This window comes from Tyto alba, unplaced genomic scaffold, assembly GCF_018691265.1.
Source record: "Tyto alba isolate M040663 unplaced genomic scaffold, T.alba_DEE_v4.0 Super-Scaffold_18, whole genome shotgun sequence".
Taxonomy (NCBI): Eukaryota; Metazoa; Chordata; class Aves; order Strigiformes; family Tytonidae; genus Tyto; species Tyto alba.
Window position 1 is genome coordinate 6,527,951 of NW_024881280.1, and position 24,680 is coordinate 6,552,630.

The 24,680-nt window shown below is 52.7% G+C and overlaps 1 protein-coding gene across 3 annotated transcripts in view; it reads right to left on the reverse strand.

Moving 5' to 3' along the window:
• Positions 1–24,230, reverse strand: part of CREB3L1 (cAMP responsive element binding protein 3 like 1) — a 46,677-nt gene extending 22,447 nt beyond the window's left edge. For all 3 annotated transcript variants that reach the window (XM_042791250.1, XM_042791252.1, XM_042791249.1), the window contains exon 1: positions 23,871–24,230. In XM_042791250.1, the coding sequence (XP_042647184.1) occupies positions 23,871–23,978 (108 nt within the window). In that variant the 5' untranslated portion in view covers positions 23,979–24,230. The remainder of the gene's footprint in view (positions 1–23,870) is intronic.
• Positions 24,231–24,680: the final 450 nt, after the last annotated feature.

A 24,680-nucleotide genomic window follows, 5' to 3' on the forward strand; every position in this document is an offset into this window, starting at 1 on the left:
ATTTGTTGGCAGATTGAGGCTTCTGGCTCAGGGAGAGGAAAGAAAAGACAGATACATTCAAGTGACTATATTACACAGACGGAACTGTGTAACTTAAATGAACTGGAGAGAGCTCAGCAGAGTCGGACTGGGTCCCCCCCGCCTGGAAAAGCATCTGGGTGGGCAGAAAGGCATTGAAAGTAGCATATTGAAATACCAAGAGCAACAGGGTATGGATGAGAGAGAGTGGGAGAGAGCACGCAGGTCCTAGAGTGGAGACACAAATGCCAATGAATTCCAGCGTGAGAGCTGAGCTCAGGAAAGAGCAGAGCTCACAGAGAAGCATGGGGTGCGTGCTGTCCCTCCTTTCCCCAGCGCTAGGACTGAGGGAGGAGTTGGCCAGAGGACCCCGGATGCTGGAGCCTGCAGGTTCCTGCTCCTACAGGAAGGTATATTTGTTTTACCTGAGCACAGTATCACTCTGTCAACATTACGCTGGCTGTCAGAGGGTTGGGGTGAGGCTGGGGAGTGAAGCAGGCTCCAGCTGAACAGACCCATGCTTCTCACCGTGGGGGAGGGAGATGGTGAGCTGCAGCAATCTCCAACGTGCTAGCGTCCTTCACCCTCCAATATCGTCCCTCATTCACTCAATTTAAAAACTCAGACGACCACATATCACGCTTGAAGTGTGTGTGTGTGGGGGGGGGGAGTCCCTGTTGCCTGCATTCTGCCTGACATGAAATTTCTCTCCCTTCGCTTCCCTTCCACTTGTCCTGTCCTCCCACTGCCCAGAGCGACGGCCTGACACACCGCCATCCGAGGCTGCCCTGGGAGGGCATATGCAGGTAAGGTGGAGAAGGCACACTCATGCTAAATCCCAGTGTTGAGGTTCTCCCTGGGATGTCTGGGCTGAAGTTGTTCCCATACGGGAAGCAGAGTTGGCGGGGTAGCTTGGTAAAATCTACCCGGCCATTTCCAAGTTGCCTAGAAGCATTCCTGCACTTGAATCAAGTGACAGAAAACACCTCCCATCTGTGCTGAGCATAACTGTTCTTCAGAAGGAGCTGAGTCAGCAGATGGAACTGGGTTAAGATATTTATCTAAAAAGCACTGGGAAACCAGGTTTTCTCCTGTCCTATAGCATGGAGGGGTAAGGCTTTTGGAGTCCTGAGCGTCAACCCCAGCGAGTGCCTGCTCATGTAACAGCTGTTCTTTGTCCTGCTTTCTCTAAACAACACAAGCAAACACAGGATATGAACACAATAGCCTTACGGTAAGGGTGAGAACGTAACCGCAGAAAAGTGGAGGGATTCAGAGTTCTGTCTGCCAAGGCACCACGACGCAGCACAGCAGAGCCGGGATCCAACAAGAGGCACTCAGATCATATATATTGTTGTAACCATCAAAACTACAACCACCATCTAACCCCGGGGAGAGAAGCAGAGCTGGATGGACACCTGCAGGGAGAGCTGTCTCTGATTCTGCCACGTGCTTCAAATTTCTGTCACAACTGTGCATTAACAAAGGCGGAGGTGGCAGTGAAGAGAGTCAAGAAGATGCATTTATGCAGTAGTTCCACACACTATCTTTCAGTGGCATCCCACCCACACTTAGAACAAAGATCTCTTGGTCAGTCAACAGTCTTCCCATTGTAGGACAAACCTACCCAGAGGGAATAGATGGAGATGTGCCTCTGGTTTTATTCTGAAGCCAAAAAAATCTCTCCGGCAGTGGCTAAGGGTTGAGAGACGAGTAATGAGTGCAAGGGGCCGAGTATCAGAGCCTTAACCCGGGCATCTGCATTGGCAGGCGTAATTGCAGATTTCTGGTTCTTCTTTTAGACACCACACAGCAGGCTTGCTGGACCTCGCTGCTTGGAAGTGAGGATGAAAGCAACACTGTTCTCCCCAAGATGCAGGAATTTAGGTCCCCAAGAGACCATTCTCTCCCAAGAGACAGAGACCTACTGTACAGTGGGGAAAAAACACGGGTGATACGCAGAGAATGAAACTCACACCCTCCTTGGGAATCCAGAAATGTTGGGGCACATCCCGCTCTCTGGGCTCCTGGGTCTTATCCTCCAGCGCAAATAAATACTGGCAAAACTTTCTCATCAAAGCAGCCCCCTTTCAACTCTCACCAACCATACATATACCAGTCCAACACCTCCAAACACAGATGGTGGAGAGAATGGAGCCGGCCTGTAAGATTGGGAATAACCATGGTTATTATCAAAGGAGGCACGAAGGATCAGACACCCTCAAAGAGGGAGAGCACCTAGAGCTGTCACAGAGTTGGAGATTGCAGTTTTACTCAAAGAAGGTGGCAAGAGGCAGAGGAAAGCAGAAGGAAGGGTAAAGCAAACCAAGATAATGACGTGGCTTTGTAGCTGGCTATATCCACAACAGAAACTACAAGGAAAGCAGGAAGTTAAGCCACCACGTCCCAGGAAGATTGCTGTGTCTCTTGGGTTGGCTCCGTTCTCTCCTGACACCAACAGGTATTAACTTTAGGTTTCTGATTAGTAAAGTCAGCCATGCATGCAATCACACGGCAAGAGGAAAAAGTGCCCTCTTGTCCAGGTCCAACTGTGATGGGCATAGTGAGGAGCAGCCCAAAGCTTATTCTGGATAGATGCTACCAAAATTGCTGCTAATTAGTTTAGATCGATCCTGCTAACTCTGTCCCACCCAGCCTCACTGGGGGAGCTGCACCTAGAAGCAGAGAAGGCTTTAGCCGTACTCTTCCTTAACGCGTGTGAGAGAGAAGGCTCCAGGGACCTGCAGGTCCCGGGGTGCGGTGCCTCAGGGCTCTGTGGATCAAGGCAGAACACGGCAGGATCAGTGCTCCGAGTTTCTGAGCCATAAACAGAAGCAGGTTTATCACCTGACCAAATGGCCGGTAGCTTTATGCTGGCTGGAAGGTCACATGCCAAAGGAGGTGCTGGGCAGCCACCAGCCCTCCCTTCCCACCCCAACTTGGGCCAGCACAGCTAAAGGCTTTAATGCACTGCCCCTAAATGAAAAGACTGTGCTGGGCTTTGTGGAGACTTTTGCCGACACCGTGGCAACGGAGATCTCGGCAGACCAGAAGCACGTGTTGGTGGAAGGTCTGAGAAAGAGTCCACAGGACTTGGATGTGAATGGAGGTGGGATGGACAGAAATGCACAAGCAGAGCAGGCTCATCATCTCACAGCCTCTTCAAGGCCTAGCCTCTCCCGTCGACAGCACCTTCCAGCTGGGCTGAGATCAGCCAGCTCCTGCTCCTCAGAGAACTGGTCAAGAATTTCTAACTGTGACAACGAAGGACTCTGCAACTCTGCTGAGATTCTCCTTTAAGATATCTCAAGTAGCTTTCATGCAGATGGGCCTGGCTTGAGCAAGGGGGACCAGTCAACTGGGAAACGTGATCTTTACCATCCTAGCCCAGAGGGAGCGGGTGTGAAGTGTACTGGGGGAAAACAGCTTCCAGATGGGATACGAAGCTCACAGCACAGTCTCATTTTGCATTATTCGCTCCTGCTATCTCCCCCTCCCTTTCACACCCTCCTTCCTTCTCCTTCTAACTATGCTCCAAAGCCAAGAAATAGCACGAGATGTGTTTCCAAAGCTGTATTACCAGTGAGCGGTCAGGGAGGGGGCAGCCAAGGGACAGAAACGCAATGGCGAGGATGTGCTGGATTTCCTGATCCAAACCCGATTTCTGGCTTCATGTACCCCCACCACAATTCTGGGAGGACGGGGAGGCAGCGCCCAAAGGGAACGAGACAGCGTGCACAGGTATGGGGGAGTCAACAACCATCCCATCTCCAGGCCCAACAGAGAGCCTTAAATTGCTCTGATGCCACAGGAGAATCTGCTCAGGCTGAGGCCACCTCAGCCGCGGGGAGAGAGTGCGAATCTGTCAGCTGCTGGCTCCTGCTCCCTCCCACTCCTGGTGACCGACATAGGCACCGACTCTTCCAAACATATTTCCACCACATGTTTTCATCCTGACCTCATGCTTAGGGTTGTCTAAATAGCGCACTGTATGTGCGTGCGTGCACTTCTCATTTGAACACCCTTTCCTGTTGTACAACAGTTATCTTGGGAGCTAATGTAAGGCATCCAGACATCCAAATGCAAACTCCCTACTTCCCCCCACACAGAGCTGGTGTCGGACTTTTGGGGGCTCCAAGCGAAGACTGAGGCATTAAGCCTTTTCCCCTGCCCGGGTGCGCATGGGATGCCTTAAGGTGCCATTCTTTTAGCCCAGTGGTACCACACATGGCTGAGGGGACCGTTTCCTCTCCCTGGATCCACTTCTCCTCTGTGGTCACGCTGGCTGCATCTGTCCATCCTTTTCCCTTTCACGCTTCCATCCTTTGACTGTGACTTTCCCCTTCCCACCTCCAGCTGAGTTGTTGGGAGACAATCTCCCTTCAGGATCAGCCTGGTTCTCACAGCCTCCCTGCTCCCACCACAATGGTCTCGCTCCAAAGAGAAAGCAGCAAGGGGCTAATCCAGCTGGGCAGCAGCCCAGGCCCAGGAGACGAAGGGCCTTTGCAGGTTGGAGGTTCTGCTCATGCTGGCAGGCAGTGCAGTTGGGGAGGGGATTCTTCTGAGTTTTCTCTTTTCTTTTTGAAAGTATTTTTCCTCTTTGCTTGCCAAGATAAATCTCCTGTCCCAGCTGTGACATCTGCATTTCCCTTCTCTGCTTTCACTAAGGAATGAAGCCCCCTGCACTCCAGCTGCACAGCCGAGGTTTCCTTTACATTCCAGGAAAGAAGAGCCCATACACTCCAGACAGTCCTTCTGCTCTCTTTAAAATGCAGTGAATCTTAGACCTTATGAAAGTGAAGGTCTTGACAGCGTTAACAAGATACAGGCGGGATGGACAGATGCTGTGCACACTTCTCCACACAGGAGAATCAGTGCATGTGCACCCCAAGGGGCACAAGTGATCACTTAACCACCTCTTGTCTCACTCAAACCCCTCTGGTGCCCCTCCATCCTGACCCATATTGCTCTTGGTCTTTCCCCTCACATACCACAGCTCCCTGCTGCTCCATGCTTGGTCTGCCCAGGCCCTCAGTCTGCCTGGAGAGCTTGCCACTGACCTGCCACCCCCCTGCTGTTCATAGCTCTCTGCACAGCATGGCTGAAGCACTTCTGGCCAAACCATCTGCAAACCCCACTGCTATTTCCCTCCAGCAGCAGGACAGCCTCCTGACCGGCAGCACCCCTCAGTCTTTCTCAGAGACTGCCGGCAACGCTCAAGTCACCTGTGATGATTTTCAGCATCACGACCTTGGAGTGTACAGTGAACCAAACGCTTCCCTGACACCCAGCCTCCGAGTAGCGGAGGGTTTGACTGAACCTGATCTGAAAGCAGGCCCAGGATTTATTGCTGTCTGTAGAATAATACAGGATGGCGGAAAGATGGTGGGTTTATGGCCACGGAAAGCACGGCAGGTGACCTGCTTCCCCACAGGCCAGCTGTGCCGTCAGCTCCCTCCCCACAGGGATTGCAGCCCCTCAGACCAAAGCTGCCACAAGCCTTTACTCCTCGGCAGCCGCGTCCCCGCTGTCTTGCGAAGTCCCAGCGAGGCTCAGGCACAGCTCGCTTGTGGAAACCTCCTTCCCACCGCGCACCCCTGCCAAGGACCTGGATTTACAATTTCCAGCCCTAGGCGCCACAAGACCTAGGAGGGACGACAGAAGCTCAAGACACAATCAGGGGAAGGCGACTGAGGGAGCTGCGCCAAGGCAAGGCGCTACCCTGAAGTGAGGGAGCAGCGGCGCTCCGGGTCCCGGGTGCCCGCAGCCGCCTCGCCCCGCTCCGTCCCCTCAGGCGGAACGGCCCGAAGCTCCCGGGTGAAGCGGAGCGCCCGGCGCGCCCCCTCCGCCCCCCAGGCCCGGGGAAACCACCCGCCCCTCCCCCGCCGGCGGCGGTTAACGGTCGCCGCGGCGCGCGGCCAACGGCCGGCGGCGGCGGCCGCCCATTGGGTCGACGCCGCCGAGCGGCGGCCAATGGGAGGAGGAGGCTGCCAGCGGAGCCGCGCGAGGCGGGCGGGAGGAGTGCAGGGTTAGGACGGAGCGGCCCGCGGCCCGTTGCGCTTCACGACCCGGCCCCGCCGGGTAACGGCGGCCGTCCGAGCCTGAGGGGACGCAGGGGCTGAGGGGAGGCTGGGGCTGAGGGGACGCTAGACCGGAGAGGAAGCTGAGCCTGAGGAGACGCTGGGGCTGAGGGGATGCTGGGGCTGGAGGGGACTCGGGGAATGAGGGGAGGCTGAGCCTCAGTGGGAGGCTGGGGCTGGAGGGGACACGGGCTGAGGGGAGGCTGGGACTGAGGGGATGCTGGGGCTGGAGGGGATGCTGAGCCTGAGGGGACACTAGACTGGAGAGGAGGCTGAGGCTGAGGGAACGCTGAGCCTGAGGGGATGCTGAACCCGTGGGGAGGCCTTACTTTTGCCCCTCATGGCTCTCACCCTGGGGCGTCTTAACGAGCGCCTCAGAGGACGTCGTCCCAGCCCCTCTGGGGGGCTTACTGCTTTGGATACGTACTGCTCCCATGGCTTGCAGTAACCTCCGTGGCAAGCATAAAGGTTTTGTGTTTCTCCACACACACACACACACCTCCTTCCCTACAACCCTAGTGGGGGGAGTGGAGGGGGGGAAGTATCAGCTGATGGAATGGATGATGTTGTTAAAAGTATATGCACAATAAAGACCACATCAAAATGTTGTGGCTCTGATTGTAGCTGTGTAATGCTCAGCTCAGTCTATAAGTTTGCCGTTCAGCGGGGAGGAATCTTGGGAGGCACCCAGGCATGGGGGGAGTGGAGTTATGTCTTTAACTTAAATTGTTTTGCCCCTGAAAGGAAATAAATAAAAAAAAAAAGATAAAAAAGTACGTGGAAAGCTGAAATCTGCTGGCCAGTGACTGGGTTTCCCAGTGGCCCTGAATGAGGCACCAAAGGCACCTGCTGCTGCAGTGGCAGAAGAGTCACAGATGGGTGTACCCACACCTGGGTTTAGTGTGCTCAGCATAAATGGGATGAGCAGCCAGCACAGGCAGTGGTGATGGAGAGAGTGGAAGCGCCCTGTGAGGTCAATGCCTGGAGCAGGGCAGAGCCCAGGGCGAGGCGAATCAAAAGGCAAGTGGCATCACGGTGTGGCTGCAGTGGTGTGGCCATCTGTGTGTCCTCAAGCCACCCGTGAATGCCAGGATGCAGAGCAGGTACGCGTGTGCTGAGGGGGAACATGTCAGCCTCCCCTAGGGCAAACCAGGCTCCACTGGCCCCGGGTGGAAAGCAGCACAGTTTGCCTGTCACCCGAGAGTCGCTGAATCTGCAGAGACAGAAGCACCTCTCCTCCCAGCAGCAGCACCCTGGAGGATAAAGAGGAATGCCTCTGCTTTCCAGCAGGCTTTTGCTGCATGTATGCTACATACGCAATGGACATCCCAAATTTCTTTTGGCTTACAGCTCCCTTGCAGCCGACTGATAAAAAAAAACTAGAGCAGGACTTAAACCATCCGCAGAACTGGACACAACCCTCTCAGGATGAAACATTTAGATCAGCTGCTCTTAACCTTAATTTGGCAGAAGATTTGGGGGCTATTTTTAGGAGTCCATGAAAGGTTGTCCTTCAAGGCCTTCCTTGAGCTCAGAGAACTGAAGATACCTGCTTGCTACAAAACAAAGCCATCTTTATTTCTGAGCCGTTATGGTGGCAGCTGGGCCATGTTTGAACAGAGATGCATGGGAGGTGCTCTCTTTGGGAATTGCAGGTACCCCTGGGCAAGCTGGTAGGGGTCTCTTCCTCTTCTTTACTCCTTTCCAAGCCAAGATCATACAGTCTCCAGACAGAGACATAACACGAGCAGTAGGTCTGAGAGAAAGAAGCCGTATTGTCATCACTGCCCCCAGGTCTCTGCCCTTTTGTCTGAAGTGGTGCTTTATCTCTTTGTGCTAACTCGGCAGCCTCAGCTGAGCTTGCAGCAGGCTCCCAGTGACACCCTAACTTCACACCATGACCGGAGGCTGGGAGTCTTCCAGCTGCTGTAGCATCAGGAGGAGGGGGGTTCACATGAAACTTTATCTCTGTACGTGTGAAAATATAATCCATTGTCTTTGGGAAGGCCCTGCCTGCTACGTTACCCCGATCCACCTCCAGTCTGGCATGCCCTCTGCAGAGCCCAACCACATCCATCCCTTCTTGGTCCCCACAGAGGCAGCAGCCAGAACACAACTGGGTCTCCGCAGCCATGCCCATTGGCATGCGGCACCCCGGCACAACCAAAGGATGCAGCCCTGGCCTAGCCTGCAAATCTCGAGGCAAATCTACCCTGAAAAAGCCTACATGGATTTAATTGTGTGTGGCAGGTCTGCTGGGACAGTTTGGGGAAAAATTCTGCTTGATGGAGAGGGATGCATGATATGATGAAAGGCAGCAGGCAGGGCAAATGAAAGAAAATACTGGTTTATGCTGTGTGACTCTCTGGTCATAGTATCGCCAAAAGACATTGAATACAGTATAAACATTCAATACAATTAAAAATAAATTAGAGAGGTGCAACTGCTCAAGCCAGTCACCAGTCAGTGGGATGAGGAAGTTTATTCAATAACCAAAATAAACTGGAATAAGCACCACTCCACTATTTCTTCTGTCTTTCTTGCAAGCTTCTGGCCCTGCCCGATATGGGGTTGGAGCCACCAGAGGTGGTAAATCTGCTCTTACACAGTTTGTTACCCCCCATGCCATTATGGGCCTTTTTTTTCTGCATCTTGCAAGAAAGGCAATCTAAGCAACGAGAAAGACGCCCTGGGAGATAGCGGAAATCTGCTTTGGGAGATAATTGAAGAAGGAGGAAAGGTCTGTATTATCTTTACAATCAGCTTCATTTGTCTCATTGAAACTGTTTCTCTTTAGTGCTCAGAGAGCAAAATCGGAGATAATTCACATTTTGTCCCCTGGCAGGTCCCTGGAGACCCATAAAGAAAAGCAGGCCTTGGAAGAGGAAGATTGCTGTACTCTGTTCAAGTCCAAAAGCTGAGGCATGCAGCTAATACCAAACATTACTGGTGGCTTTCATTCCTTGGGCTTTTGTAAAGGGCAATTACAGAGCAACAAAGTCTGTACCAGCTGATTTGTGACTCAAGGATGTGAGGGATTTTCACCCAAAATCTTGAGAGAGCAAGAGCTGGGACTCTTTTTAGTGACCAGGCTGGGCAAGAGCTGGGTTTTGCAACCAGCAGACTGAATGGGGTCCTACACCAGGACTGTTTTCAAAGCAATTCCGCTTGGAATGCAGATTTCTGACCTGCTGCCAATATCCCAGTGGAAAATCTGTGCCCTGAGCAGCAGATAGGAAATTAAACTTCAGCTCCAACACTGAGGGTATCATTTTCACCTCAGTGGTGGAGCTGCAGAAACCAGAGTCTCTGGAGAATGGGGAAATCCTTCCTAGCCCACAAAGGGCAGTAACACCTCTCAGACTATTCGTCACCACTGGAGCAGCCTGGATTAACACCATCCTGGAGGAGAACGAAGGTTTGATGTTGGTGAACAAGGGGTCAAATCCCTGTGTTTCCAAAGATGGGGATGAAGATCTGACTGGTCAGAGATGATGAGGTCACTTCAACCATGGGATGAAAAGCAAGGCTGGAGGAGAAAGGCAGCCTGTGAAAACCTTTTCCCAGCACCCAGCTCTCCAGCTATCCCCTATCCAAGCCAGACTTCTCCAAGACAAGGCCCAGCAGCTGAGCACCCCATAGCTGGTGAACAGAAATAGAAACATGAAGGTGCCTGGGATCGTGCGCTCAGGTAAAGTCAGAAGCTTCTGAGAAGAAAAAATCCCATGTTCCTTTCAGGATGGGAAACCTATTGTGCCCTGAAAACCTGCCCTGAAAGCTCCCATGTCTGATACCAAGCAGCCATCTGCACCCCAGCATTGGAGGGGTGTCTGCAGAAACTGGTGGGTTTGGGAATCCATTCTCTGGACATCCCTGCAGTGGCACAAGGGGGTGATGGATGGCTGCACGGGTTTTAGTGCCTGGAAGAACCGGTCTGGTAATCAAATATGGTTCCTTACCTAGCTGAGTGCAGGAGCTATATTCATGCAACAGGGCTTCACAGAAAGAAACATCTCATCTCAGTTTAAAGACTTCAGTTAAACCCACTCCCTTCTAAAAAAAAAACAAAAAACAAAAAACAAAACAAAACAAAAAAACCCACAAAAACCTGTTGTAGAAGCTAACTGCAGTCAGCAAACACATGAGTCATTGCAAAGAGGGACTCTCTAGCTAAAGCCTCCAAAGTGTTTTCTCAGGCCTTTTGCTCTTAGATGAACAAGTCCTTACTACCAGAGATCTTCCTGAGAACAAAACCAAGTTACCTTTTAATCTGTGGAGCGTGGTATGGCACGGCCACCCTACGGGGTTATTCTGCAGACAGCAGAAACAACACTGGTGTCATTGCAGGCAGAGAGAACTCGAGGACTTATTTAATGGTGGCAGGTTGTAGTCACGTTACTCCATGTTAACAGCAGATTCAAAGATTAAATTATCTTTCTGTATAATTAATTGCTAGATTTTAACATAATCAAATCACAGGTGGAAGCGAGTGATTCCTGTGACAAAAGAAGTTACAGCCCTGCCATGGTGGCCAAGACTGCAAAGCGATAATGAGGGCTGTTCGAGTCCTAGAAAATCAAGATAAAATCTGCAGTGGTTTGGCTTCTGGGCATCCTTTCAGACATGGCCTCATTATGCAGGTATATAATCCAAGACCAAAAGCAACAATAACCTCTTAGTATCCATCATGGGTTTATGTGCAACAAAAGAGAAAAAGCATCAGTGAGATCTTCCCCTTCAGTCCCTTAATTCTGACACCGAGTGAATTTTCCTAAGTATGGAGTTCTCCAGATACATGAAACCCTTCACAAGTGCCCAGGGTGTGTCCCAGCACAGATGCATCCAGCCCCAGTTCCTTCCCGGGTGCTCGCAGCACCAGACCTTCTCGTGCCACTCTCCTCTCTCATGCCTCTGCTGCCTCATTCTCCCCTGCTTCACTCCTCCATCACCTTCCTCCCATCTCCTCTCTCGGAAAGGGTGCACACATCTGGCTTGCCTTTATTGTGTGATAAATCTCACCCTGCATCTTGGGTTCATTTTCTGAAAGTTTTGAATGGTGTCTTGGAAATGCTGTTGGACAATAGGAGCTCTTTGAAACCAGGCCAGCTGGATGAGACTCCTTGCATTGCAGCTGACATGCAGGCTTTGGCGGTCTTTCTCGACTCTTTCCTCTCTTCTGTTTTCTTTACAGCATTTGAATTGTCCTCAGACTTTATTTTTGGAGTGGGCAGTGTGTTTCTGAATCTTTTCATCATTATATTATTATTAATTATGGTCATGACTATTTCTCTTTCTGCTGGCACTCCTGGGTGGATCTCTCCTCTCTCCCTTAATGTCTTGGGTAAGACTACCTTGGCCGCAACTCACTTAAGCAGTGACTCAGAATCCCTGGCCTGCTCCCAGGAGAGATGCAAGAGTTTTGCCAGTTGGTTTATAAAGAGGCCATCGTTTTCCTCAGCTACTCTCTCGCTCAGCAGAGCTGAGTCGGGTGGAAAAGCTCAGCTCCGTGGTTCCAGTGAGTCCACCCCTGGTAGACAGGCCCTCCCTGGGGTATTATGAAAGCAGAGCCCCGCTCCCTCCGAGTGCAACCAGGACAACCTCTGAACCAGGCGGTAGGATTCTCCGCTGAGCAAAATTTTGCTCCATGGGGGTCACTGCACTCAACTTCCCTGTTCCCAAGCCTCTGGAGGAAACAAAGCTAAGCGAGGCATGTGGGCAGGATGAGGCATCGCGAGGGAGGGAGCACTGTGTGCTCATGTCAAACCGTTGCCTAATGGCTCATTACGCAGCTACCCACATCTCTTGAGTCAGAGGGGAGAACGGCGTACTCTGGAGCAGGCCCCTCGTATTGCTGGGTTTGAGGTTTGCTTGCAGCAGTGGTACGCTGTAGAGAAATCCCATCTTCATCCTCCGGGCATCTCAGACTTTTCCAGTCGTGCAGGAGAGTGGGAGTTGCTGTTTCTGAAGGCAAGAGGGGACCTATGGCTCTACTGTTTCCCCCTGCACACACTGAATTTATGTAGTGAAGAATACCACTTTGCTCCTGGGTGGCTCCTGTAACTTAAAGACGTGCAAACAGTGTGCTTTTATGGATGTGGATGTGCCAAACCCTCTTCATTTCATGTGCTGGGAATGACTCGAGACAAAAGAGATGGCTGGTCTTGGTGAGGCGTGGCTGTCTGCCACAGACCATGGAGGGAACGCAACTCTGAATCCTTCCCATTAGACTGCGCTGCCTCCTGGAAAGGGCACTGGGTGATGGAGGGAAGGAGAACACAGGCAAGGGTGGGCACTTGGCAGTGTCAGACCACGTCCTTCCCAGCTCCCCTTCCCACGTGCTGGGAAGCCCACCTGCTTCACAGGGCAGCCGAGAGCCCTGGTGCTCCCCGGTGCTGGCCTTAGCAAAGGAGAGGGATTGAGATCACCGGTTGCTTTTTACTCGCCTCTACCAAAGGGAAGAATAGGTCTCAGGCCAAATAAAATTCTCCTTTCTCCCGTTCTGCTGCAAGACCTAGCAGGGCCAGGAAGCCCACGAGCAGCTGGGAAGAGCGGTCCTGCCAGCCTTACCCTGTGCTGGTGTTGAAGGCTGAGCCGGCACTCCTGAGCTCAGCTGAAGAAGCCCAAGCACCAGGCAGAGGTGTCATCGTCTCTCCAGCTGCGGCACAGTGCAAACCACAGCCGGTTCCCCGTGCGGGGCTGCCCCTCCCCGGACAGCAGGCTGGCCACGGTTGGCCCCTGCTCCGTGCCGGCAGGAGTGGCATCGCTGCTTCAGCTTGAGGAATGCAAACCTCCTGAGCTGCTCTTGAGGACTGGCCAGGAAAAGTCCACAAATAGCAACAGGAAATCAAAATGCCCGCTCCAGACATGCACCAGATACAAGGCCATCCAGCACAAGGAGAAAAATCAAATGCTGGACGATGGAGATTACATCATGCTGTGGATAAACCTGTGAGCCTGTCCAGCTGGGGCCATGCCAACAGGTCCAGATGGCTCAGGAATGCTAACTGCATAGCTACCTCTCTCTTGTCTTTGCTTTTTCTTCCCTCTTTCTTTCCCTATTCTCCATCCCTCCTGGCCTCCTTCCCTCTTCCCTTTCCCAGAATAAATAAACAAATCCTCTGGCAACTCTACATAATCCAGTTTCATCGAAAATCAGAAAGGCATCTGAGACCAGTGGACAGGGCACTGGTCTGGACATGGGTCTCTGGCACTTTCTCATAGATATCGAGGCTGCTGGGTGATCTCACCACACTGCGTAGCTGCTGGGGTTGACATAGTAATTTGTGCCTTCATCTCACCTGGGACTTCAGCCCCCGGCTACAAAGGAAGAGGTTGCCAGGGCTGCTTCCCTGGAGCCTGAAGCATGCAGGAAAACTAAGAAATGAGCATTGCTCCTGCTCTGCTGCAGCTCACCCCAGCTGCTTACAGCTGCCACTGACTGCTCGCCGTGGCTGCAGTTACAAGGGAAAGGAGAAAGCAGTTTTGCTTTCACAGCTAGCAGCCTCTAGCTACCACCCTGCTACTAATTAGCAACAAAGAAAGGAGCGTAGCACCCTCTGTTCTGTCCCTAGCATTGACCAGAGCAGCATCTGGTACTCGGCTCTCTCCTGGTGTGATAAAACCAGGGCTCGAAAACATGTAAGAAAAGAATAAAAGGTGTGTGCTTTGCCAGGTCTGAAAAAGGGCTGCAGGCCATTTGCTCATTATTTAATGCTAATCCAGCTGCTGGGCTGCTGCCAACTATATTTGACAAATCCTGAGGAGCAGGAGAAGTGTTGGAGAATGGGAAAGCAACCTTTGGATCCCACTTCCCAGGGGAGGATGGTGATCCTAACTCTGCAACAGGTCAGAGAGACTTACTGTGGGGAAAAGGCACCTCCAAAGAGAAAGGGAAAGCCCAAAACCATGTGCTGAGCAGCAGGAGGGAATGGGTCTTGAATGCCCTGCCAGGGGACTGATAAAGCTGTGGCACTCTGGTACTTTCAGCTTGTTACCTCCTTCTCAGATACAAACCAGATGAGACATAGTTTGGGAGCCTGGGAACTCGGCACAGCCCTGACCACACAGTGTTTTCGGGCAGAAACGTAACGGGGTGCTCTCAGCAAGTTTCACCAAACCCAGGGAGAAATTAGGTTTTGCAACTGAGCCAGGATCTGGTTGTGCAGTGGAGGATGAGGTATGAGTACAGCCCATTCACTGGATTTATAAAGCACAAATTGTTTGGTTTTCAGTAAGGCCCAAAGAGGTCACGCCAGCAACAGCATGGGCCAAGTACTTTAGTTTAAATCCTGATGCTGACCAACGCAGTCATTTAGACTGACACAGAAAGATTACTCTGGATTAGCTTGAAGTATCTGAGGTCAGAATGAGACACGTGCAGTCCCCAGGGATAAGGAACAGGAGAGGGGCGAAGGATAGCTGGGACATCAGTGGAGGATGGACCTGCCAAATTGAAAACGTTGCAAATATCATGTATAGCTGCAAAGTCATTCAAAGAGACTGCAACCGGGGAAGCAAAGTAATAGCTCCTATGGACCTTTGCTGGCAGATATCTCCTAGTAAAACCCCACCTCAGACTAACTTTTCATTAATCTGCTTCACCCACTGATGGCACTGCCCCACGTCAGTAGGAATAAGGACGCACACTATTCTATAGCGAGCAAAAACTGCGTCGCAGCAAGGGACACCCTGAGGATCACACGCTAAGTAAGTGGCAGAGCTGGGACTAAAATACAGTTCTCCCGTTCCTGACAACCTCACTGCTCCACTGTCCATAAGCACAGAAAAAACAACAAAAAAAAAACCCCAACATCATTAAAATGGCAATTCAATATTTGTGGCTCAACAGCAACTCTGACTCTGCCACATTTGCTTGGAAAGAAGAGCCAGATTTACAGCACTCCCTGGGCAAAGAGCTCTCAGATCGAGAGACTGAAAAGTCTTTGAAAGAAACCTTCCATCTTTACAAATGTCAGAGCTGGTTTCCTCCTCCCCGAGCCGCCTGGCTTCCAGTCCCTCCCCCAGGACAACAGTGAGCTCAGCCAAAAGCACCTGCCCAGCTCCTTCCTTTGACTGTCATGAGTTTACAGGACCCTCTTAACATCGAGCTGTTCTGACACGCAACAGTCAACTACTGAGGCTCTGGAGCTCAGTCTTCTTCTTCATCCTGGTCTCCCTCTGCCTCAGCTACCCCTTCTGGAAGTAAAAGCTCTCCTCCCAGGACAGGAAGGGCTGAAAATACTGCAGAGCCAGGAGCAGGTTTGCAAGGTAGACTCCCTGCGCCTCGGCCAGCAGAGATGAGTTATCCTCGAGCTGCAGTGCTCCCACCGGGACATGCCATGGCACAGAAAGAGAAGCGAGTGCCCCCATGACACTGTGGTGGGGACCTCAACACAGGGGAAGGTCTTTGGGCATCGGTCTGAGGAAGCTCACCTGCAGGAGGGATGCTGACAATCCAATACGAGTGTCCAAACCCAATGCTGCATCCAGCTCCCTCATGCGTAACGTGCCTGGTGTCAGGCCCAAGCTGTGTTTCTCCTCCAGCCCCAGCTGCCAGGTTCCTCCCAAGGGAGCCCTGACATTCCCGTTGCAGGGGAACTCCTGACACAGATTGCTGAGCTGAACGCATTACGTTGCATCTATTCTAGGAAAAATGTTAACTGCGTTTTGAGGAGGCTTTGCTAATCGGGTCAGCCAGACTGACCTAAACGAACATTTTTCCTAATCAAGACAAAGTCACAGTGTAAAGAAGCCAAAAGCAACTTTGCTGAGGTAGTCAGGGGTGAGTTTCCTCTGGAACAGGCTGGACAGTGATTGCAATGAATGACCTCACGTAAGGCATCACCTTTGAGCCCTAAAGATGGTACCAATTACCCCAGCACTGGTTTAAATTACATACGAGCTTCAGGGAGAATAGCCATGCACATTGCTTCCATCCTATATGAGGAGTTTCTGCAATCATAGAAAGTGAGAAAAAATAGGAAAAGGATCAAAAGAGCGTGTGGATATCTACAGTTCCAACCTTCCTGAGACCTTGTTCTGGCTAAACAATGTGTGGAGATCAGTGTCAAGCATTTATCACTTGGACACTGACCAGCCCAGAGCAGCTCCACATGATTGCAAAGGCGGACAGCCCTGGGGAGATTTAAGAAAACAGGAGTAAAAGGAGAGATGCGAAGAAAGAGAAGAGAAGGTGGGTAAAGAATTCAGGAAGAGATGGGTGAGAGGTGAAGGCTGGGATGTTCAGGTTGGCTTGGGAGACTTCAGGAAAGGAAAACCTTAAATGATGTGACCCTACGGGAAAGCAGAATCAAAAAAAAAGTATCCTCTTGAGCAGCTGGGAATAAGTTAGATGTAAACACTGCATGGCAGACATGCGGGGAGCAACTGGGTTGAAAGACTTTTATCGTGCTACCTGCAGTCCCCTGCCACTATGTCCATGCCCTCGGTGTTTCACAGCCTTACAGCTATTTCTGCTCTGAGGGACGACGCAAAACATCAACCCAAGAAAACACCTAACAACTCACAGCACAAGCTGAGCTCCAAAGACAGGAAAGAGTAAGAAAAGGGCTCCACGCAAGCACCCACCCTGTCCTATTGCCAGCCTGAAAACAGGATCGATGATTTCAGCCAGATAATACCAAACCACATTAAGGTGGCACAGGCAGAAGTCACCTGCTGCGGTGGGACAACCATGGTGCCAGCATAGGGGTCAGCTGAGAAACAGGGCTTTTGTTCCACCCTTGCTCTCACTTCTGATCTCCCATGTGGAGACATGAAGTTCCAGCAGCTCGGATGTGTAAAGGAGGATTAACACAGTCCCCAGCAGAAAGATGGGATCGATGGGATGTAGTAATCCCGGGACTGAGATTGGCCTGGAAGTCAGGACTGACGCCTTTGGCTCCTCCAACAGACACCTCTCCCGAAGAAGAACAATGCTAGCCACAAGATTGCCTGTGAAGCATGGGTGATTGCACCCGACCTTGCAGCACAGACCCGGAGTTTCCCTGGGAAATCTGCCAGCCAAATCAGGCCAGGAGACAGCTTTCGGCCATCTCTTAGCTGAGCTGTAATGTCCGCTTCATTTCTGGTGCCCTACCTGTTCCCCTGTAACTCTGCAGCAAGGAGAGCTGGCTTTTGTAAGCCATCTGGTTTCCTGCTATGGACTGCCCACAACAGGACAAGGACGCACAGGCTTTAGTGGGTTGACTCATCCCTTCCTTGCAATGCACTGGTACAAGCCAGTCTTGAGAATCAAATCTTCCTATCAAGCACGATCCTACCCGTGGATATGAGAAGTGGACCTGCCATGTGGCCATCACAAAGACAACTCCAGAGAGTTAAGCATTTTCATTTGCTTCTTTTAACACTGAGAATTCTTTAAATAGTGAATAAGTCATATACTAAGTTCTAATTAAATACTACAGTCTTAAAACCTACAGGGAGGTGCTGCGAAAAAATGGAGCAAGCACAGGAGTAGACCTTTCTCAGAGGAAGCACAGGAGTATGTTCAGAGGTGTCAGCCTGGCTGTGTTTTGAATAGTGGAGCTGCACCTGTGGCTATGAAATCCGTACTTTTAAATTTTCCCTTAAGGGACTGCTTCAGAAAATGCTCAGCTTTCCAAATTTCCTTCTCTACCAGAGACAGCTCCGTTCCAGGCTTCAGCAAGAGGAGCACAGCCCCAGATGGGACCAGCACAGTGCCGGATGAGACCAGTGCAGCACCAGATGGGCTCCTGGGTAGCAGAAGACACTTTGCATCAATGAACCCAACACTTGTCATGGGATTCAGAAGACACCACGCTTAAGCACTGAGACTGGTACCAGGAGAAGGTCCAATGGGGCAGTCTCAGAGGCTTTCTACAGTCTCACCTGCACAAGTGAGGCCTCGGGTTCCCTGCTCCCTGAAAGTGGCGGTGGCATTGAGTCACTGCCTTATGCCAGAGGGGATGGGGATCACCTGGCAGACACAGCCCGAGCTGTACTTGACTCCAGCATCTCCCAGCTGGTGCTGCTGACACCCTCCCTCAGCGGGAGCGGACTGTACACACAGATGTGCTTCCACCTCCTGCCAAACCCTCCCTTTGTTTACTTCGCAAGCACTTCATCCAAGTCCTTCCTGCTTCTCCCTACCAAGATGATGGCTTTGCCTCTACTCTTTAACCCTGTTTTGGATGCACGCCTTCCTGCGCTCCTGCTCTGAGGTGCAAGCTCTCTCCTAGCTACACACAGCAGAGTCAAAGGGTTCTCGCGCTTCAGCTGAGATGAGCATTTAGGCCAGTTGTCCAACAGAAGAACGTTTTTATGAAGGATGAGTATCCCAAATGTTTATCAGTTTCTTGGCAGCTAGGAGGGACACACAAATGGTCTCCAGTCTCTGTGGAGAAAGTGTTGACCTAGAGTCTTCCAAAGGATGTTCAAGTCTCTCCCCCTCTTTGTTACCAAAATGTTAGTGTGTTTCCTAGTGATGACCTTGAGGTGATGATGCTGTAGGCTCAAAGACCCGTGAACTTCTGTGTTCAGCTCTGGTTTCATCCTGCCACTAGCACTTCTGCAGGTGTAAATCCTTCTATGAGACAGTAAGGAGTAGCGTGGACGTAAAGTGGATGAACCACAAGATGGATCCAAAGAGACTGAGGAAATAGGAAAATCTGGGGACTATTATTTTAGGATTCATTTCCATCAGGTCGGGTCTGATGGCTCCACCAGGTCTCTCTGTGCTCCAGATCCCACAGGAATCTCTGGCTGGCAAATTCCAAGCAAAATTTGAAGAAAGAAGTCTTGCCTTACCCAGTACTTGGCTGACTAACCAGGGATGTGTCACTGACCATATTTTACCAGGCATGGGAATAGAGGGCCAAAACTCTTGCTGCATGTGTCTCTATGAGGAACTACCATCAGTCCCAGCGACCCAGCCTCCCATTACAGCAGAGCTCCCCTGCCTAGCAGCCGGAAGGGTTGAGATGTAGATGACCAAATCTGCCTGCGTTCTTTGTCCTCACTGTATGGAGATGGTGAGAGGCAGCTCACAGAGCACAAAACTCAGACCAAAGGTCAGTCCAAGACCTAAGCACCACTTAAGTGCTACTTATGTCGCTGTAGAAAGCATAGGGGAATAGAAGTGCGTACAGGCTTCTTCCAAGAGCAACGGTCACCCACGGTGAATAGCCTCTCTTTATCTTCTGTGAAGCTCCCCTCACAGGTTGCACCAGCACCGCTCTCAGCCTGCTCACCACATACAGTCCCACTACTCCCTCCTTCCTGCGGGCCAGGACAATATTAAAGGAAAGAGCACACAGTAGATGCAAACCCCAGTTTGCACTCAAGGAGCAACCCACGGAGACAAGCAGTCCTTCTCCCATCCTGCCGTCCCCCCAGTAGGCTCCAGAAGATGCCGCTTGTCAACGTTTCCCAGGCATATAAGGATCACACAGTGAAAGTGCACGTTACTGTGCACTCCCCAAAGGAGCTGGGTTAGCACTGCTGCGACAGCCTGAACTGCCATCTTGCAACTTCTAACAGTGGAGACCTTGACTAGCATGTAGGCTATTTTTTTTTGCCTTGATGTCTCTCTTTTAGAAGGAGGTAAAGAATATGCTTTGAAAAGCACAGAATCAAAATAGAGCTGTGTTTACACGAACATCCAAAGCCATCCTCGAAGGTATTTTTCATACTATGAAATACAGAAGCATAGGGAAGAAACAAACCCGCTGGGTTAAAAAGAAACACATGACTCTTATTTGGCTGGTTTATTCTGGCTTCATTCTGACACCAGTGTCACAAACCCAGTGGAGCACAGTGGTGAATCTGACTCAAAAGATAAGGCTTTTGAAGAGTTTCACAGTACTGATAAGAGCTGAGAAAGTAAGAGCTCTCTGAGTGCTGCTCTTAATAGACCGTAAGTAAGCGAATAAATGGGTGCTCACAGGAATGACCAGAAATGCTGGACGGGGCAGGAGACAGACAGGTGATAAGCAGACACTGCATGAAGAATTAGCTTCATTTATGGTAGGTCCTTCTGGCAGAAGAAGATGAGCAAAATTGCCTAAGTTCAAGAACAGTAGGTGGCCTCCTGAGGAAAAGGAGACCGATAATGCTGTTAGTAGTCATCGTATGCGAGTCTGGTTAGCAGAAGCTAAGGGAAGTAAAAAGAAGCATTCTGTGACCTTTGGATATTTCCTCTCCAAGAACCAAGCGGGTACCACTCCCCTTAAGATTTTTCCCAAAAAACCCCAAGACCCATCCCATAATCACAGACAGGAGGTTGGGTGGGAGCTCGGGAGGTCTCCTCCTCGGGGCAGGGCCAACACGAAACGCAGACCGGGTTGCTCAGGGCTTTGTCCAGGCAGCTCTTGGAAACCTCCAAGGACGGAGCTTCCACAGTGTCTCTGGGCAGCCTCATCCGCTCCTAATTCACCTCACAGTGAAAAACTGTTTCTTTATGCACGGTCTAAACCTTCCCCGTTCCAATTTGTGAGCGCTCATCCTCCTGCCATGCACTTATGGAAAGAGCCTGGCTCCACCTTCTCGGTAACTCCCTCTCCAGTGCAGGCAGGGTGCTGCTGGGGCCTCCCGGAGCCGCCTCGCCTCCAGCTGAGCGAGCCTGGCTCCCTCAGCCTCTCCTCACAGGAGAAGTTCTCCAGCCCCCAGCCCCCTTGGTGACCTTCCCCTCCGCACACTCAGATTTACCAACACCTTTCTGGTACCAGGCAGTCCAGAACCAGACACTGTATTTCAGGCGCGGTTTTAGGATTGTCCAGAAAAACGGGATAATCGCTTCCCTCTGTCTGTCTACCTCCGCCCTCCTGCTGCGAGCTGCTGCCTCTGCGACCGGGACGCAGCACTGCCCCATGACCCCTGGTCGGTCAGTCCGTCCATCCCAGGGGCAGGAGTCGGTATTTGTCCTCGCTGAATTTTATGAGGTTTCTGTCGACCCTTTCCTCCAACCTGGCTAGGTCTCTCTGAAGAGCAGCCCACACACTTACTCAAATTATACGTTTTTTTTTTTTTTTTTTTCCTGTTTTAAGCACACAGACCTTTTTGAGGATGCATCTACAGACGTGCCTTCATTACTTCTTTGTCACAAATTTAGATGAACAGTACAGAGAACCATTTTTTAAAGACCAAGATGACTTGCTAAGAGTGCCAAGGTTCAGGAAAGGAGCGTAGTCTAGAGGCATGTCAGTCTTGCCCCAAAGGAGCAGAGCCTCTGGCGTGGGGTTCATCTTTTCTTTCCGTTTCCTTTCTGAACAGAAGAAACCCTCCTCAGAAAAAGTTTCATACTGGCATTTTATGGCCAAAATTCCTGGCCCGCTCTAAGAAAAACGCTTGCTGAACAATATCTGGAAAAGTTTGCCCATCTTTGAAGCAAAGGCACTGGCAACTTTGTGAGCTATTGTGCACGGTGATGCTTTGCACAGTTCTGTGTAAAAAGAACTTCTCAACACATCTCAAGATCCCGGGAGATTTGCTGCATTTAGTAAGAAAATGTAAGTGTATTCCTTCCCCACATGTTGTCATGCAGAGTGAGAACAAAGAGGGTGATGTATTATGTTCTGGCTCTTGTATCACCAACAGATTTGGTAGGCTAGAAGTGGCTACAGAATCTCTTATATTTATCATCTGCAGGAAGAGAAGGTATCAGCTCGACTCTCACACTCCAGCCGAAGTTTGTGGTGCTGGCAGTTGGGAAAAAAAAAATCCACACACAAAAAAACCCAACCAACCAAACAGAAACCCCCCAAACAAACAAAAAACCAAAACCCTTTCTACTTGTACGTTGAGCACAACGGTGCCTGAGTCACTGCAACCTAGTTAACGGGAAGGCAAAGGCAGGCTACATCGAGAAGCAGCTCTCCCAGCAGAAAAACCATTTAAATGAGGCAGGACAGAGCCAGCCTGCACATCCCCACTGCACACTTTAAACACACTGTCCTGGCAGGTGGCACCAGATGGCACTCTTACACAAAAGCTTCTTTTTCACCGGGTCTGCTCGCAGGCAGAAGTTGTGTTTAAGCTACAAAGAGGTACTGCTCACACTGGCTGGGGGTTCCCTGGCTTCTGACAGCAGCCCGTGTTGCACCTTGGCAAAAGGGCTGGTGCTGATACATATTATTTTCACTTCGGTAAGGGAATAAACGGTCCTGGAATAAAGCATACCAGCATAGCTTCATCCACACTGGATCTACATGGAATTGGGGAATTAGGGAAAGCAGAAGGCTCCTAACAGGGGGGTCTCTCAGATCGGGGTGGGCAAGGCCGCGCAGTGCGAGCGAGCGCTCGGTCTCGGGGTGGCAGGTTTGCCTGAACACCGCGGGACTCTGCTGCCTCCCGTAGAGCCCGACCGGAGCCAGTCCTTGAGGCACGGCGGTATCTTGGAAATTAGGAGCTGGCGAGGTTTCTGAGAGATGGGGCTGCCGGCATAATCTCTTTCCCAGACCCGGTGCGGCTCCACACACCGAGCGTGGTGCACTGAACATTTACGCGAATTCTGCGTCTCCAGCGTCTCCCCCACAGGGGAGGCAGCGCAAAAGGCTTTCGCTGTCTTTTGTGTAGCAAAGCAGGGGTGGATTCATCAGGTGTTTAATGGCTACAGACACACACACACCACACCACACCCCCCCCCCCCCGTCCCCTGCTTCTGTGTTGTTTTGCTGGCATCAACCCCGCTCTCGGCGCAAGGGTAGTTCCTCAGAGATGCCCACGGTGCTGCGCCGGGAACGCGGGAGGTGCCGGTATTGTGACTGAGTAACAACAAACCACGGCTAAAATCTCTCTGTCCTGGGCAGGCACGCTGTCCCACAGCTGCAGCGGCTCAGAGGCCGCTGGAGCCCCGAGTGCGGGCAGTGCCCTGCTCACCCCAAACCACCTCTGGACTGGGGGGGGGCTCTTCCCCCTTTTTCTTCAGGGCTGGGTCCTCCCTGGCAGCGGGGTTGCAGGATTCGCAGCCCAAACTCCCGCAAAAAGCTCGGGCAGGACAGCAAAGAGCTTGTGCGCGCTGCTCCGGGGCTCGCATGACTCCTCGGAGAGGCTGGGCAGTTTCCCTAGAGTTGAACAATGCCCCTTTGGTTTCTTGGGACTGGCAAGACATTTTCCTCCCCAGTCACTCTTCCCCTTCACCTTTCTCTCCAAAGTAAATCAGCCCAGCTTTGACGCCAAGCGGGAGATGCTTCACCTCCCGAATGCCACTCCGAGGAAAAGTTAGAAGCAGAGTGGAGGAGCCCCGAGGGTCTCCCGGTGGCACCCGGCCGTGCCCCCAGCGCTGCCCGAGCTGAACCGCGGCAGGTTGTGCCCTCCCCGCCATCGCTCTCTCAAAAAAAAAAGGCGCATTGTAAGGGAAAAAAAAAAAAAAAACAACAAAAAAAAAACCAAACAAAAATCCAAAAGAAAAAAAAACAAAAACAAACCCTGCGATTCCCCAGTGGGGTTTCATCGGGGTGCCCACGGCAGGACACCCGCGGGTGGTGGGGTCAGTTCTGAAGGAGGGGTGGGGTGTGGGGGGGTGGCGCTGGCCGTGTGCGGCGAGGGGCAGCCCGGGTTCCCTGCACACAACCCCCCGGGGCACCGCGATTTGGGGGGCAGGAGCCCGGCACACGCAGCCCCGGGGCGAACCCTCCGGCACGTCCCGTCCCCGCTGCCGGGGCTGCGGCTGCCCCGCCGGGGGGGAGATGGGGGGGGGGGGGGGTGTTTGTATGGGGCAGAGGGGTGGAAATAGGGGATGGGGGGGGGGGGGGGGGGTGCGGGGGGGGGGGGGTGCTGCCGGCCTTCCCTTACCACATTGCTGAGGAAGTCCGCTTCGCTGAAGTCGCCGAGGTCGAGGAAGCCGGTGCCGGCGGCGGGGAAGAGCCGCTCGGCGGGGAAGGGCTCCAGGATACTGTCCATGGTGCCCGCGGCGCGGGGGGTTTTCGGCCGCCTCCTCTTCCCCCCACTCCCCCCCCTCCCCCCCCCCGACCCCGCTCCGCTCGGCCCGGGCTCACTGCGGCGGCACGTACCCGCCCGGCCCCCCCTGGCACCGGCGGGGGCCCATGGGGCGGCGGGGGCCGAAGGAACCGCCGGCCGGGGACGGGAGCGCCGCGCCGGGTGCCCGCTCGGGGCAGCTGTCAGTGCCCCGCTGCCGAGGGGCCGGGCAGGACCCGCCGCCGGCCGCGCCCCCCCCTCCTCGGTTCCCCCCCGTCCCCCCCCCCCCCGTCTCTTCCCCCCCCCCCCGCTCCCGTCAACCCCCCCCCCCCCGCCCCGGGACCCGGCGGGGCGGGACTTCCCTCGCCGACACCCCCTTAAGGCAGCGCGGCCGCGGCCGTGCCCGCTCGGAGCCACCCGCGGCCCGGCCACGGGGAGGGACGGCCCCGGGGGTCCGGCGGGGGAGCCCCCGGGGAGGGGGAAGTGATGCTGAATCCCCCCCCCCCCGCTCCGCCCCGGGGGGAGCCGTGTGGGTCGGATGACCTGAGCAAACCCTCCCCCTTCGGCGGCCGCCCTGCCGCCAGGAAGGCGGTGGAGAGACTCGGGTGGCCCCGAGGGGAGCGGGGCCGCAGGGGATGGGTCTGGCGAGGGGTCAGTGCCCCGAGGCGGGGGGGGCCGCAAGCCGGC